The sequence below is a fragment of the Dermacentor andersoni genome, chromosome 6 (assembly GCF_023375885.2).
Source record: "Dermacentor andersoni chromosome 6, qqDerAnde1_hic_scaffold, whole genome shotgun sequence".
NCBI lineage: Eukaryota > Metazoa > Arthropoda > Arachnida > Ixodida > Ixodidae > Dermacentor > Dermacentor andersoni.
In genome coordinates this window covers 88856967-88873147 of record NC_092819.1, presented here as the reverse complement: position 1 = coordinate 88873147, position 16181 = coordinate 88856967, and the positions used below count along the sequence as shown (strand labels likewise).

Below are 16181 nucleotides of genomic sequence, written 5' to 3'. Positions count from 1 at the left end.
AACTAATAATGCAATGAACCACTATGCTTTTAAAGCGTTCTGCATCATCAACGCATCATCAGCGCGAAGGCTGTGGTGCCATCTCTATGGGCCTAAAAGTGTCAAAACAAAGAGCTGGGGGAGGTATTTTGTAAGAACCCACCTAGTGGACATGTCCATTTCGTCTGCTGCTTAACTGCTGATTGGCAGTGGCATCTGGTTGCTGCGGACGCGCACCCCAGCCCAGCTAAGCAGAACTTCAACAGCAGATGAAATGGACAGGTCCACTAGGTAGGCTCTAACAGAATACATCCCCTGATCTCAATAACGACAAATCATACCTAATGTCCTTCCCTCAGCATAAAGTGAGGCTAAGTGATGGCTGATTTCATCTTATACTTCTTGCCGTCGGAGTGGAGAGCAAGTAACAAGCATGACTTCGCCAAATTCGAATTTGTCCTGCCATCTGCTAACCTCCTGGCTAACTCAGATGGTAGAGATGCCCTGGAAAGGCGGAGATCCCGGGTTTGAGTCCCGGACCAGGACGAATTTTTCTTCAGGTATGAGGCTTTTGCTCTCGAGGAACCCGTGTGGGTTTCCTTTGTAGCTATTTGCTACGTTTGGGTGGATGTCTAATTTTCCCTTTCTTAATTACTTCTCTCCACCTTACGGGTTTCCGCAGAACTATTACGTTAAGCTTCTAAGCTTCTTTTTATACTACAAACTAAGCATTTGCCTATTCTATATGTGATTTACTTCTATCAAAACAAGCACGTTCCTATTTGGTGTGATAACTCCCGCCAAACATTCCTTCTTTATTTATGCATGCCCTTATTAGTTTGGCCTTTCTTGGGCGTGCTCCAGTGCAGTTTGGGGAGGAGGAAACCAGCAGAAAAGAAGTACTCGCACTACCTTGAAAACTTGTTTTATCTCAAAACCTTAGTGCCAATGTGCAAAATTCTTAGGCATGGGTTCGAGGAATTCATGCGCAATGTGCCCGATCACCGAATCAGAGGGGCCGATGTGTGAAATGTTTAACTGTGGGTCCAAAGAGTCCACGTACAATGTTCTTGATCACTGAGTCTAATGTGCCGATGTGCGAAATGCCTAGCCCATGTGCAAAGAGTATGTGCTCGATGTGCTTGGTCGCAGCACCGATTGCTTGCCCAATGTGTAAACTTGGAAGCGAAGTCCGAAGCACCGACGCGCGAAAAGCTTATCCATGTGTCCGAGGATTCTGCGCACGAAGTGTTTGGTCATGAAGTTCGCGTTGGTGATGCTTGGAATGCTTAGCCGAGTGTTTGAGACGTCTAGTAACAGAGGGGTCAACCGCACTTCTGTAATGTCTGCTTCATGCCCATTTCGACACTCATCAGTGTCATGGTGGTCGAGACGTCAAGAGCTTACGAGGTAAAAAGAGCAGACGATGCCCCTATGGAGTGAGCGCTGGACCAATAGCAAACTGCGCTGGAGTTGCGTGGCGGGCAAGGCCAATCGAAGACTCTGGAACGACCTTCAATCATTTGCTCTTTGCGCGCTTGTTTCTGTATGGAGTAAATAGCTGACACAGCAAATTTGAAGTCACAGAAATGCACTTTTCGACGACACCAAAATGGTAGTGCTCGGTTGCTCCATCATGGAGATATTGTGGCATGAAAAAGGCTGTTCTTTCATGATTTCTGTGAAATTTCTAGCCGCCTTGGCTGATACAACAAATTTTTTAGAGCAAGCACCTCTATATGGTTTTTAATGACACTTCAGAATTAGTAGAAAGAGGGTTGCAGAAACTGAAAACTGAAAAAAGAAAATCAATCTTTTGGCCATTTTTCATGATGCAAATGATGTGTATAGTTGTGGCTCAGTAAAGTTTTCAAAACTTGCTCCATTTAGACTGGCTGCTTTAGAATACACTGTAGTCCCTTTTTACTGATAAAGAATTAACTAGGCACGAGCAGACACTGTCAAAATCTAAGGTATCATGAGCTTGTATGAGAGATGCCACAACAACAGCATGACAACAACATGATGATGGCAGCATGATGAAGACGGCATGACAACAATGAAGCGACTACAGTGTGATGCCCATGAAATGATGAAGGCGGCATGGCAGCATGATGATGGTGGCAGTGCAATGACGATGGCATCTTGATTAAAACAGGGCGATGTCAATGGAATTACGACACCCTGACAACGCAAGTTTGATGACAGTGTGATGATGATGGAATGATTGTGGTGGTATGACAGTGTGATGACAGCCACATAATAAAGGCACCATGACAACAGAATTACTACAGCGTGACGATCATAGAATGACCCTAACACCTACGACAAGAAGGTTTGACGAAGATGGCATGATGACAGCATAACACGAAAGTGTGATGACGGGACCATGATGAAGACGTTACAATGTCAGTGAAGCGACACCGCAATGGCAACAATATGTTGACGGCATAATAACCAAAGCAGAAAATGGCAAGATGACAATGACCACAGTGTGATGGCAGCATAAAGACGGTATGAGATCAGCATTATGATAGAGACGGCATGATTTAAACACAATGATGACACTATATTGACAGTGTGACGACGATGGAATGACAACAATGATGTGATGACAACGGAATGACTAAACCTTGATAACTATGAAGATGACAGTGCAACAACGAAATGACAAGAGCATGATAAATACGATGACAGAAAGATGAATAGATGACAACAGAATGACGACAGTGCGACAATGATGTCAGTGTGATAACCGTGTGATTACAATGGGGATGATGATGGCATGAAGACTAAGAAATCATGGAGATGAAACCGTGAAGATTACTTGTGATGCTGCCATGAAAACAAAAGATGGCATCAGTAAAATCATGACACATCAGTAAAAGATCACATCAGTGACACAGATCAGTAAAATGATGACACATGGTGATGCTGGAATGATAATGACGTTATGATAACAATGATGTGATGACAGTAGCATGATGATGCCATAACGACCACAGAAAGACTAAGGCGTGATTATGGGATGAAGATGATGGAGATGACAGTGGGAGGACAAAATGACAACAGCAAGATGAAAATGACATGACAACATGATGATGACGTGACGACCGTGAAATGACAAGGCCACGGAAGATCCCAAAAGCACAAAAACAACGTGACGAAGATGGCATGATGGCAATGTGACGACAATGGCGGCATGACGTCAACATGAGATTATACATGTGACTCATCATTCTAACACCATCCCTGCAAGCAACTATATTCTTAACGGTCATACTTTGTCACTCGTCACATGCTACAAGTACCCCGAAGTTCAAATCACTAACAATGTATCACAGCGCGTCTACGCAGACTACATTTCTAACAACGCGAACCGCATGCTTGGTTATATGCGTAGGAATTTTCACTCTGCACCATCTTCTCAAACTTTCTCTTCATAGAAAACTTCTTAGACCGAAACTGAAATACGCCTCTGGTATTTGGGACCCCTGTCAGCTCACTCTTATTAACACATTCAAATGTGGTCAGAATAGAGCCGCTCGTTTCATTCTTTCCAATTATTCCCGTCATGCCAGCATCACGTCGATGAAGATCAGTTGAACCTTCCAGATCTTTCAGTACGTAGTAAGTGTTCCCGTCTTTGCCTCTTCCATGAAGTTTACCATTATAACCCTGTTTTGAAAGAAGCCATTTTTTTCTCCACTCACCTACACTTCATCTAGGTTGGATCACAAGTATAAAGTAGAAGTTCCTGTCTCCCGTACGAATATGTTTAGCGTTTCTCTCATCCTTAGGACAAGCTCCATCTGGAATGACCTTCACACCACCATCGCTCTGGCAAATTTAAATCTGCTGTTTAGAGTTCTTTCTCTTGAACCAATTGCATATGTATCTTTCTGCTTTCCCACTCCTCTCTGTAATGCATTGTGGCCTTGAGAGTATATGAAATAAATGAATGAATAAATAAATAAATAAATAAACAGGGTGTCTACCAAGCTGACATTTCCAAATTCCCTGAGCTTTCCAGGTATTCCCTGAGTGCCATTGTGAAATTTCCTGAGTGACACAGAACGTTGTTTTATGTCAAGGCGGACTGACACCATGTCGCCCGATGCTGTTACTCTCTAGTAAGCATGTGAAAAAATAAAAAAAAAAAACACTTAATGCAGTTTTCATAATATGGAGTAGTGCTTATTTTATTCAATAAGAAAACAGAAAAGGGAGAGGGGGGGCAGCGAGAAGCTCAGCAAATAAAATACCTGCAAAAAAAATGGCAATACCTATTGTGAATCGAGTCGAACGTTCTCAAATACGAATAAAAAGGAGATGCATACAGAAGCAAATATTTTCGAAGCTATTTCTATCGATTGATTACAAGCTCATTGGTATGATGTCCGAACTCTGTCAGAAGTGAGATTCTCTCTCAACAGCTGTGAAGTCACCCTCAACTGTCCAGACGCACTCTCAGCCCACGCACAACACCTCAGTGTTGCGTTTCGCCACTCGAAAGAGTTTATTTTGCTTTGGATGAGGGACACCTGCATCTCGGCATTAGCCAACACTTTGTTTTTTGAGCTCAAGCTCCTTCAAAATGGCGGCAGCATGCTTTCATTCCCGTTCATTCCTCAATGCGTAGGTCCTTTCTCTTGTCGTCTTCCTTCCCATCTGTGTTTGCCCCACGGACCATTTGAACCATCCTTTTGGTCAGTTTTACAGTCAACGTACAATTTTTAGTACTAACTATGGGCCGCGAAAACATCCGAAAAATCAGGCAGTTCAACAAAATGAATGCATGTCTTTTACTGCCCTTAAGGGCTAAAATCACCACAAGCACATCCGAAAAAGCTATGAACGCCTGCCAGTACACTTATTAGGCATATCGGTGCTCGTACTGCGACTAGAGATGGCGAGTGCACGCGTGTATAATTTAGGAATACATACTGCGTCCCGTGACAATTGCCCCTTCCCATGCTTGTTATGCTTCACCGCAATAGTTTCGCGCATGCTTCACCACGTAAGACTACTGTACTACGGCGAAGATAACTTTCAAAAACAGGCATTATGCAACGCGCCGTGCTTTCCGAGCTTCGAAGCTAATAGCGAGGACCACAAAGGCGGAGTCGCATTGCTGACAGTGGTGAATTCTTTCAATGAAAAACACGGCAGCGAATGACAAGAAGCTTAACAGCGAACGTCGAAGCAGCTAGGCCTAGCGCTGCCGCAGTGGCACCTATGGCTGCAAGCGGACCGCGTGCGAGAGCGCCGTTCGAGGCAGCGAGGTAACCAAAATGGCGGCAGTGGTGAGTTCGTTTGATTAATGCCATTTCGGACCTGCGGCCACGGCAAAATGTCCGAAAAGTCGGACGGCGAAGGGTTCTTGTGTCCGAAATTTCAGACGTTCTTATGCACTGACTCTAGGGGGGTACGTGTTGGTGCCGCGAAACTGTCCGAATTATCGGGCGTCCGGAAAGGGAGAGGGGGGGGAGTCGGTTGTTGACTGTACACTGGCAACTCCTCCAGCCAACGACATGGCGTCAAAGTAGATTCGTTACGATTCCTCTTTGTTACTCCAGCCAGTGTTACCGCGAATTTCGTTCCCTTTCAATAAAATTACAGCTAATTTTCCCTGATAGAAGCACAAATTCTGTGAGCTTTTCCTGAGTATTTCCAGGCTATTCAAAATCCCTGAGAATTCCCAGTTTTCCCGGTTGGTGAAGACCCTGATAAATAAATAAACGGAATGACGACACCTGGACGATGGAGTGATGGCAGCAGCATCATGAAGACGGCATGATGACAATAGAACGACTATAGCACAAGGTCTACGATCTAAAGACCATGGAATGATGAGGCAGATGACAGCACGAAGACAGTGCGACACAGGCAGCATGACGACAGAATGATGACAGAATGACAACGAAAGTGTAACAATGGTATCATGATGAAAGAATGACGCCAATAATGTGACAATGCCAGTATATAACATCGGCACGACGAAGACACCATGACATCAACAAAATGATACCAAGATGACGACAATGTAATAACAACAATAGTATGATGGCAGCAGCATGATGATGGCATGACAACAGAGTGACTATATCATGACAACTGTGTGACAACTATGGAATGATGATAACAGACGATGAGGGCACGGAGATGGCATGATGACAGTGGTTTGATGATGACAGCAGGATCACAACTGAATAACTGCAGCATAACAACAGAGTGACAACCATAAGATGACGATGCTGCAATGACCATGAGGTGTTGAAGATTATGGTGCAATGATGACAGTGTCATGATGACAGCATGATAAAGATGGCAGGACAATGGAATGACTACAGCATGACGATGGCATGACGATGATGGAATGAGGGTATGATGGATGATGTAATGACAGACCCATAATGAAGATGGCATGGTTACAATGGAATGACCACAGCGCAAGGATGGTGCAACTACTGTGAAATGACGACGGCAAAACAACAGAATGATAGCATGACAACAACGGTATAATGGATACTGCCACGACTACGAAATGCTTGCATGGGACTGGGATGCACGGGATGGGGCATTGAGCATAATGTTACAAGCAGCCGTGATGTTATAAGGATACCTCAATTGCAAGCTCATTACTGCTTAGTGCAGTAAAAAAAAAAGAAGCCAAAACAACTTAAGGCTCCCAGTGTTATTGTTTTGTGACATTCCCACAAAAGAAGAAATATTATTAGAAATTCAATTCTCAAACTTTCAAAGGGAATGGCTCTTACCACAGGACAGGATTTCACTGGCCATTTGAGCTGCGTTCATGACAAGAGCGTCCAAGGCAAACATCCAATGTGGTTTGATACTCTGGTTCCGGAGCACTTCATTGACCTGCACATTGTAACACTCAATAAGGAACAAACCATACAGAACATGCAAGAGCTCAGGTCACAACATCACAGGCACAAAGAAACCAAAACATAAAATGGGCAGATAAGTCTGAACCAATAAGAGGATATGTTTCTCAAGATAAGCTTAACAAATAAATTACCTGGCTTGTTAATAAAATGCATAAAACGAATGAAACATTTAGCCTCATAAGTTTACGTAAATATATAACCTATCTGAACTGAAGATATACTCTGTACAGGTGCAAGAAACAGTATGGAGAATACAGATGCAATGAAAGAAATGTATAGGGTATTTCAGCTTTATTGTGAAGCAATTATATGGACACTAAAGGTGAATTTTCACCATTGTGGGTGCCATTAGGCATCACGTGCGGGTTAAGCACCAGATGTAGATTTGCATGTAGGGGCTGTAAACTCTATCGATTGCCTTTGGATATACGAGATATTACCACTTTCGCACCCAGCACCAGACGTGTCGGTGCCTACGGACAACAACCTGCGCTGGAGAAACGCTGCTGCATGCGTGGACCGCTCTTGCTCTGCATCTGGTTCTGAATTAAGCAAAATCTCGCAAGAGTGACCATATAACTGAAAGCACTTGACCCAGAATACTGTTACAAGGCAGTGCTGCCACTGCTGATCGACGTACGGAGCGCACTTTGTACTGCCGTGAAAGTGTTTTTATATCCTTGAGCAAAGCTTGCGAAAGTAGGCTAACGAAATTTTGACAGTAAAGCTTCGTTCTGCGACACAATACCGATCTGCACTCTCATTTTGCAACAACGAAATTGTTGTGAAATTTTTCTGTGTTTCCTGCCGATTTCATTATTGCGAGGTTAAACTGTATTATACAATTCTTGCTTTTGACATCATTATGTATACAACATGTTATCACATGAGGTTAACAGAATTAGAAAGTTCAGCTGCAAAAGCAAAAAACAGCAGCTTTCCCCAAACAAATGATGACCACTTCTTACTGTTGAATACATTGTCCCCCACATATAATTTGGGGCAGCTTGGAAAGTGAATTGACTATGTACCTCATTTGCCACATTCCTGTGCTTCGAGTTGCTCATTAATTCGCCCTCATGCTGTGATTGGCTAGCCTTCTGGTTAGCTCAGATGGCAGAGCAACCGCCCCAGAAAGTCGTTGGTCCCTAGTTCGATTCCCAGAGCAGAAGAAACTTTTGTTCAACTGTGAAGCTTTCTTTCTGAGAAACCCATACTAGCTTCCTTAGTAGCCTCATGTTACAGTTGTGTGGATAACAATTTCTTCCCTTATACAAAAGTGATGTGATAGCTCAGCAAAAGGGTCTGAAGTTCAAACCACATCTAAGCCACGATTACAGTATTCATCTGGCAACTACAGGCCAACTCTGCCACTAAAAATCATTGACACATACTTACTGCACTCTGGAAAAGGTACAAGGCTACTGCGAGTTGGTTGAGGGCCTTGTGGTCATGGTTGACTTCTTGCTTCAACTTTCCTGCACGTACAAAAGAGGCATAAGCGTTGGACTGGAAAGGCTGACAGTGCGCCAGTAAAATGGAAGAAATGCCCATTTTTGCAGGTGAACAAGACAAAGGGGTTCCCAGAAGGATGAAGGCTTGATTTCATCAACAGTAGGTGAACAAGGGAGGACTCAGTCTTGAAATTTTCAGCCTAGACCCCTTGTCAATGAAGACAAACTCTACTTGTCAATGAAGACAACTCTTTTTGTTGAGACAGAATCATTTCACTGAAGAGGAATACTATACTGACTGGCCTTCTTCAAGGTATTCAGCTAGAATGCCTTGACAGTGTACAAATCCTGTGGACGTAACAGTGTTTCTTGCTAGATAAGTTGCCACATAATACTGGATAAATAAAGAATCAATTAAGAAGCTTTCGCGAGGAAAGAAGTGGACAGTACGAGCCCTAGACTTACAACTGCGTTTATTCTTGGAGAAAATTCCATGGAAAGAAGCTGTACATGCACTGTTGTGCTATTGCCTTTGTTCTCTTTTGTCCCAAATTTTGACATTGTTTGATACCAATCTGATTCCGTTTTTGTTCTCTCCTGTCCCAAATAATGCTGTGTGAACGCATCTTTTATTAGTGGAAGTTTCTTCAGAAACAAACATAGTTGTACGTTAAGCGTTCGTCCTGTCTACTTCCCTCGTGAATGTCTTTATCACTAGTTTTCCGTTCATAACTGTGAAATAAGCTCATAAGAAAATAACACAAATCGAAGTGTGCTTACCAATAATGTGCTGGAGGCCAGTCTTATTCTGCTCTGGGATGTAGTTCTTGAAGCCATCGATGAGGGCTAGGAGTTGCTCCTGTACATAGCGACACACCTTAGGTTGCCACACAATGTCACACATGACAAAAGCACTCTATAACAATGATTCTCCATGCACGTTCAGCAAGACGTGGCATAAAGAAAAACAAGGTAAAGAAAGGACATGACATAATACGAACAGTTCACGAACTCGACTCACAGTTCCAAGAGAAGCATATATAGTAGAACCCTGTTATAACATATAGATTTATGTGCTAAATGTAGTTAGACATATCAGGTAATTTCGTAGACTGAACCTTGGCCGTAACAAACTTCAACGAACTTTCACGATGCACTTTTTATACACAAATTTTTTATCTCCTGTAGAGAAAAGAAGCAAGGAAAGAATTCACTAATTGAAAACCAAACTCTGAATAACAGGCAGCAATTTGTTTCTCAGGGTCATTGAGAATGGCGTAGTTGAATCTAAGTGCAACATGCTGTGGACCTACTCTAGTCCACTTTGTTCAGTGTTCACACAGTACAGGCCCAACACATCCACAACAACAAGCATGCTCAAAAAACATACTATGTTCTACAGCTGCAGTCTCATGAAAATTGTCACACCCGTCAAACACCGATAAATTATGAGCACATACAACTTGCATTTCGATTATACCTTGCAGCTTTAGCATCATTAAAAATGAACTCCAGTGAAGCATAATTGTAATTCCAAATTTGTCTGATAACAATCTTCGCAGAAAAAATCCTAGAGCTGCACCTCAACAACCAGAAAGCTAATTCGGTTGTGTTGAAGCGTTTCGCATACAGTGTACTTGAAAAACACTTTGCCTGCCACTCTAGAAGTTCGCTTGATATAATGCATTCCTAATGCCAAAGGTCACTCTGGCAGCCTTGACGCCCTGGGGTGGCCTACAGGGGTTTATTGACTAATTGCTTGTTCTGAAGTTTGCATGCTACGCGACGCCTGCGATAGAAAAGGCATTCCACATCCACCCCCCTGGAAGTAAGTGGCACTGGCTAAAACTCCCAGGGCTAAACCTAGAATGCATGCACACACATACTAAGAAAAATGGATAGGGGGGCAGGTGCCTCTGCAGCTCAGTTGTTAAAGTGCACCCGTGATACACAAACGAGAGGGTTTGGTTGACAGCCTTTTTGTACACTTTCACTTCTCTTTTTCCTTATTTCTACATTTGAATAAAAAGAACAGTTCGTTTCCCTTAAGGTCTCTTAGGCTTCCTTGTTTGTCGAATTTATGTGGAAGTAATTAACAAAAAAGCCAAGCTCCTCGGTTCATCTTATTCTTCCTGCTCAATCTTGGCAGAAGTACTAAAACAAGATCATACTCTATAAGCGTCTATACTGCTGCATATAGCACATAGTGACAGCATTCTAAATGCAGCTACGATAGTTCCTTTAGTACTCTTCACCCTGAGGTTCAATCTTGGCATCCAAAGGTTAAGGTAAAGAAAGAAACTGTACTCCTTTTCTTCAGGCACTCACATGCATACATTGTGGTTGTTACACGTTAGCTGTTTTCTTCCCTAGAATTTTCCCATGGCTCCTAAAGCAACTATTCAACCTGCCAGCTCAGTTCAAAGCAGGGCAAAAGAGTAGCAGCTTGCCTTTGTAATGACCAAGTCGTCACCACTGTCCTGCTGCAGCTTGTTCATCCATATGTCACAGATCTGATGGGCAGAAATAGAGAAAAAGGCATGCATGCATTCACCCACAAATGGCAATGATTCTGTCCACTACAGCCATAACCACTTTACCTGCTAATAGTCTTTAAAGGGACACAAATGAGAGGCAAACTAATTCATTTAGAATGGTAGATTACTACTCCAAATCTATTCTCTGTACTTTTTTGGCAGAAAAATGGCTGATCATACACAAGGAATTAGCAAAACAAGAAAAAAAAGAAGGCTCACTATATCACCGCACCAGATTGTGCGAGTGTCTCGTCATAGTCAATGCAACATCTGCGCGAGTGCGTAGGCTTGCGCATATTATGTTGGAGTATAACAGCGCCTGAAAAAATGTATCTTCCTTTTTTGGGGGCCCAAGCAAGTTTTTCTGAAGAAACTCAGCTTCCATCCCCCTATTTTATTGTGCCCCTGACAACTACACAGAAACCAGCTTCCAGCCATTGTCCATCTCTCAGAGACCCGAGTTGCGTAATGGCAGCTCAAGGCAATGTTCAGCTGCGTTAAAAAGAAAGGCTATTTAGAGTGTTCAAAGCATTGGCAACAGGAATCCTTGACTCAAGGTAAGTGAAGGTTCTATTCAAAGCTGGCAATGAGAAGGGAAAAATCTCTTTATGCACGATGAGGGTGTGTTATTCCTATTAGAAGGACAGGATGTTCTGAATGAGAATATCTCTTGCCAGAGTTATCAAAAAAGCAGTTTTACATGGTGAAACTGAGAGTTAATAAGCAGCAGCACAAAGCAGATAACATTTTTGCAGTGTTCCTTGGTCCTACTATATGCCTACGTATTCTTCCTTTTTTGCTGTCGACAATATATTCAGTCGACCCTAGCGAATTTCAATTGTTCTTTTGGTGGGAACTCTGTAAACAACACAAGGACATGGGGCTCCATTTGAAAAGTGCTCAATAAGCAGTTTGCTATGGATGTAAGTGAATGCTACAACATAAAGTTAATTTCTTAGATGTGCCTTCATAGTTTTGAGTACAGGTGGATGAATATAAGCTTTTATAAATACAAATTAAACGTGAATAGTAAGTATTGAATATCAAGTCAAATATTGAATAGTAAAATGCAGATGCATATATGTATTTACGGCAGGAATGTTTATTTCAGTATAATTAAGTACGACAGCAGTACTGACTAGCACAAGAAAAAGTGAACTATCAAAGACAAAAAGTCAGTTTTAAATGCAAGGTCATTAATTGTCATTAAAAAACTGCACGCATAACCTCTCAACATTTTCAAAGCCTAATTGCAAACACACTTTCTCAGAATCAATGCCTGCTTATAAATGCCTTTACAAAAACACTAAATAAATGGTTGTGGAAGAAAAATTAAAAGTTGTGAAAAAGAAAAAAAAAGCTGTTCACAAACTTGTGTACTGTAGACACATATAAAAGGGACTGTTGCAAGGAAAGTATTACTGGCTGTAGCATAAAAGATAGAAGTGCTACATGATGACATTGCAAAAAAAAACACAAAATGAAAGACTACAAGCAAAAATCAGTGGTTGCCATGTAGGCTTCCACTTTAAAACCGTTAACAAATCTTGCATTACTAATTTCATTTGTGAATTGCTTAGAAAAGTATTGCCATTGTGCCACTTACAATAATTTTCGATACTTTGTTTAGCAGAAAGAGAACAGTAACCAGACTTGTAACAGTCAATTGTTGAAAAATACTTGGTCAGTTTCAATATTTGAAAATACCGAGTAGTTTATTTTCAAATGCGAATACAAACAGTGTGCAATATTAGATTCACATGCTAAACTTCGGATATTTACCCACTCTTACTTTGAGCCATAAACATTGTCATGATCTATAATTGCACTGAATGAAAGCTCTCTCCTATTGTTATTTCGTCATATTCCTTGCGAAGACCTTTCTTGACGGATGCACAAAAGTATTTAACAAGCCTAGCATATTCTGAATGCTGTTCTAGTGAAGTTGTTCTCAGGAAAAAATGACACTGTTAAGAACACACTGGTACAAAATGCAGCTCTGATACGAAACTTATCTCTGTGAGGTTAAACTAAGCCCTCTGCTAATGCCACTTGTGTCAACCTCATCATCCCTGTCATGTGCAAGTTCCTTGCTTTGCCTAACATGTGACTACTAAGTTGTAGTCCTTACAACTGACTTTCTTACAATGCTAGCAGCTGTCACTGGTTCTTTCCGCTCTCAATATATCTGCACGTACATCTAGGCCACACTACAAAAGTAGCCACATCACATGACCTGCAGTATTTCTTCAGGCGACTATATGGAGGCTCTCTTAAATGTTCTTTCATCACTCATAGCGGTATATAGCACTAGCAGTAGTCCTAAGTTCTGGCACAAGCTTATTTCATCTAAAATGATACTGTTATCGCAGAAGAGGATTCTTTATCAGATGGTGTAAGCAGTATGCCTAAAAATAATTCCAAAGTCAACCAGTGGGACACAAGAGCAGTTCGTACTAAACAAAAAGTGTACGCGCACCTTAACAATACAACAATACTAAAGGTGAATGAACAAAAAGTGTACGTTAACTATATCACACACATTCATCACTTCAAGCCTGTCTGTGAAAAAAAAGAAGGAAAGATTATGAAAGGCTACTTCAGCAGAACCACAGTGTCAACATTAACAGTGAAAGCTGATGTTTCCTCACCTGGTTTCCAGTTGTGCATAAGGTAACACAGCAACAAGGTAACTACAGTGACAAATCATAGGAACGATGTATAAAAAAGTTATTGCAAATGAAAAGTAGGGGAACAGCTATCTCTGTTAATGGTTGCAGAAAGGGCCCGCTCAGAAATGAATTTTTTAAAATGCAGTTTACTATACTAGCACTGGTGAAAAGAGTGATGACGCAGCCCACAAACCGTGCTGCCGTCTTCCTCGAGCACGCGCAGAATGGTCTGCCGTCGCTGTGAGTCCTTCTTGAGGAGGTAGAAGCCACCCGACTCCTGGTCCACGGACGAGCCGTCCACGGGCGGGCTCAGTAGGCCGGAGCTGCAGCGTCGCATGCCGCCCTCCGACGTTTCAGAGCTGCGCCCCAGCCAGCCAACATGGCTTTATCCACATTAGCTCAAGAATGCTCACATCCCCTTGTCGAGACTCATTTTTCTCCAGAGAAAGCTTCAATTTTGTGCCCACGTTAGTCAAACAGAGGCAGAGGAAAGAGACAAGAGACTGGTCTAGGCATCCAGGCTTTACTTTATCACTGGTTCTTTTGCAATGACGTCTCTTCCACTTTGCAGTAACCCCCCCTCCAGAGAATAACCTTTGGGGACATTTCACTTTGCGGAGCTTGCAGCTATAGCTTTATAGTACAGCATGTTTTAAGTAATTTTCTTAGTGACCTCGAGGAGCATCCGCTTACTGCACCTTATAACATGCTCTTAATCACTGGGCTTCATGCTAGGTCAGATAAGATCAGGTAAAACTCAAAGGACAGAGTGTGAGAGCCTTCCATTGCACATCAAAACAACGAGACCACAAAGTACACATCTTACCAAAGTGAACATCTGAAAGCTATGTGGATTTGTGCTGTGTAGCATGCAAGGAAGGGGGGTTGGCATCCTACCCAGTGGTACTGGTAGCTTGCAATTATGCATACTATATGGGAGCAACACCTTTGTGCCTTACAACTGCAATCAGTACTGAAATGCCGTACTTCAGGTACACCTGCTCTCTAGATAGCGTGTCTGTTCCATCACTACTCTACAAGATTCAAGAGTGGAGTAATAAGATGGCTTTAGTCAATATGCATACATTTCATCAATGCAGTTTTTGTGAAATAGAAGAATGGGACAGCAGATAGAATCAACAATGGCGACTAATTGCCTTACTGCCCTCAAGCAAGCCGCATTGGCCTCTTATTGCTTTCTGGCCATTTGTCGTTCCCATCTGTTGGCACTGCAAAAGCATTTAGCGGTGATGTGAGTTCTTTAATACTACACACCGCCTTTCCAAGAAGTGTCACACAACAGGGTTTTTATGTACATTTCGGTTTGAACATATCGATACCAGTTGTCAACAGTAGCACTACAGTTTGCAGTCCCGTCCCAGTACCCGTTAAATCAGTAATGCTAGCATGTTTCGCACCAGCTCATCATCATTATCATAAGCCTGGCTACGCCCACTGCAGGGCAAAGGCCTCTCCCATATTTCTCCCACTACCCCGGTCATGTACTAATTGTGGCCATGTTGTCCCTGCAGACTTCTTAATCTCATCCGCCCACCTAACTTTCTGCCGCCCCCTGCTACGTTTCCCTTCTGTTGAAATTCAGTCCGTAACCCTTAATGACCATCGGTTATGTTCCCTCCTAATCACATGCCCTGCCCATGCAAAGTTCTTTTTCTTGATTTCAACTAAGATGTCATTAACTCGCGTTTGTTCCTTCACCCAATCTGCTCTCTTCTTATCCCCCTTAACGTTACACCCATCATACTTCTTTCCATAGTTCGTTGCGTGATACTCAATTTAAGTAGAACCCTTTTTGTAAGCCTCCAGGTTTCTGTTGCGTAGGTGAGTACTGGTAAGACACAGCTGCTATACACTTTTCTCTAAAGCTCTCTAATTCCACATGCCCAGCCATTAAATTAAGGTAGTCGATCAGCTGGCTAATTAAAATCTAGACCAATTTGCTCTGGCTCTGCACACAGTGCAGTTCCACCTGAGCAGATGACTAATCTAAAGCTGAGAACCATTGTAAGCAACCAAAATGAACTACACTGTCCTACACGGACAAAGCACATGCCAAGCCCAATAAAGCAACCTGGCAGATACAAAGCACTACGGACAAGCATAATAGACATGCTCACAGGATATACAGATGCGTCTTAAAGTGAATAAAGCACTTGACAGAATTTAACATTTAAGAGAAAAGGACACTGCTGATTGCCACTGCAGCAAGGCACAACACTTCATGAGACGGCACTTGGCTTTTGAAGCAGACCAGAAATGTTTTACGCATGGGGTCTCATACACTCACAGGCAAACAATGGTACGCAGAGGTGACCACAGTCACACAAAGTAAAACTTTTAAGTGTACTACTGGACAAGTATGTCACATTGTATTTTGCTCATAGAAAAGTTCTTTGGCCTGCTTGATCAGAAAAAAAAAAAGACAAGGGCAGATCTGTCTAGAACTACATGGGTACTAAACGACGACAAGTGACTGACAGAACATTGCCTAAGAGCACAGATAAAACCAGCGCTAAAAGAATTTCTAATCCTCCATCATGGACTGACTTACACATTCCAATTTGGCACATCAGTGTTCACTTATTACACCTAAAACAATGCTAA

The 16181-nt window shown here is 42.3% G+C and overlaps 1 protein-coding gene across 8 annotated transcripts in view; it reads right to left on the bottom strand.

Moving 5' to 3' along the window:
* The window catches only part of Ask1 (apoptotic signal-regulating kinase 1), a 128866-nt gene that overhangs the window by 36276 nt on the left and 76409 nt on the right, over positions 1 to 16181 (bottom strand). For 5 of the 8 annotated variants that reach the window (XM_055066464.2, XM_055066463.2, XM_050171302.3 and 2 more), the window contains 5 exons: positions 13750 to 13915; positions 10798 to 10860; positions 9128 to 9206; positions 8292 to 8371; positions 6759 to 6864 (listed from right to left, as the gene is read on the bottom strand). In XM_055066464.2, the coding sequence (XP_054922439.2) occupies positions 6759 to 6864; positions 8292 to 8371; positions 9128 to 9206; positions 10798 to 10860; positions 13750 to 13915 (494 nt within the window). The remainder of the gene's footprint in view (positions 1 to 6758; positions 6865 to 8291; positions 8372 to 9127; positions 9207 to 10797; positions 10861 to 13749; positions 13916 to 16181) is intronic. The other 3 variants (XM_050171303.3, XM_050171304.3, XM_055066466.2) reach the window with 1 other exon arrangement.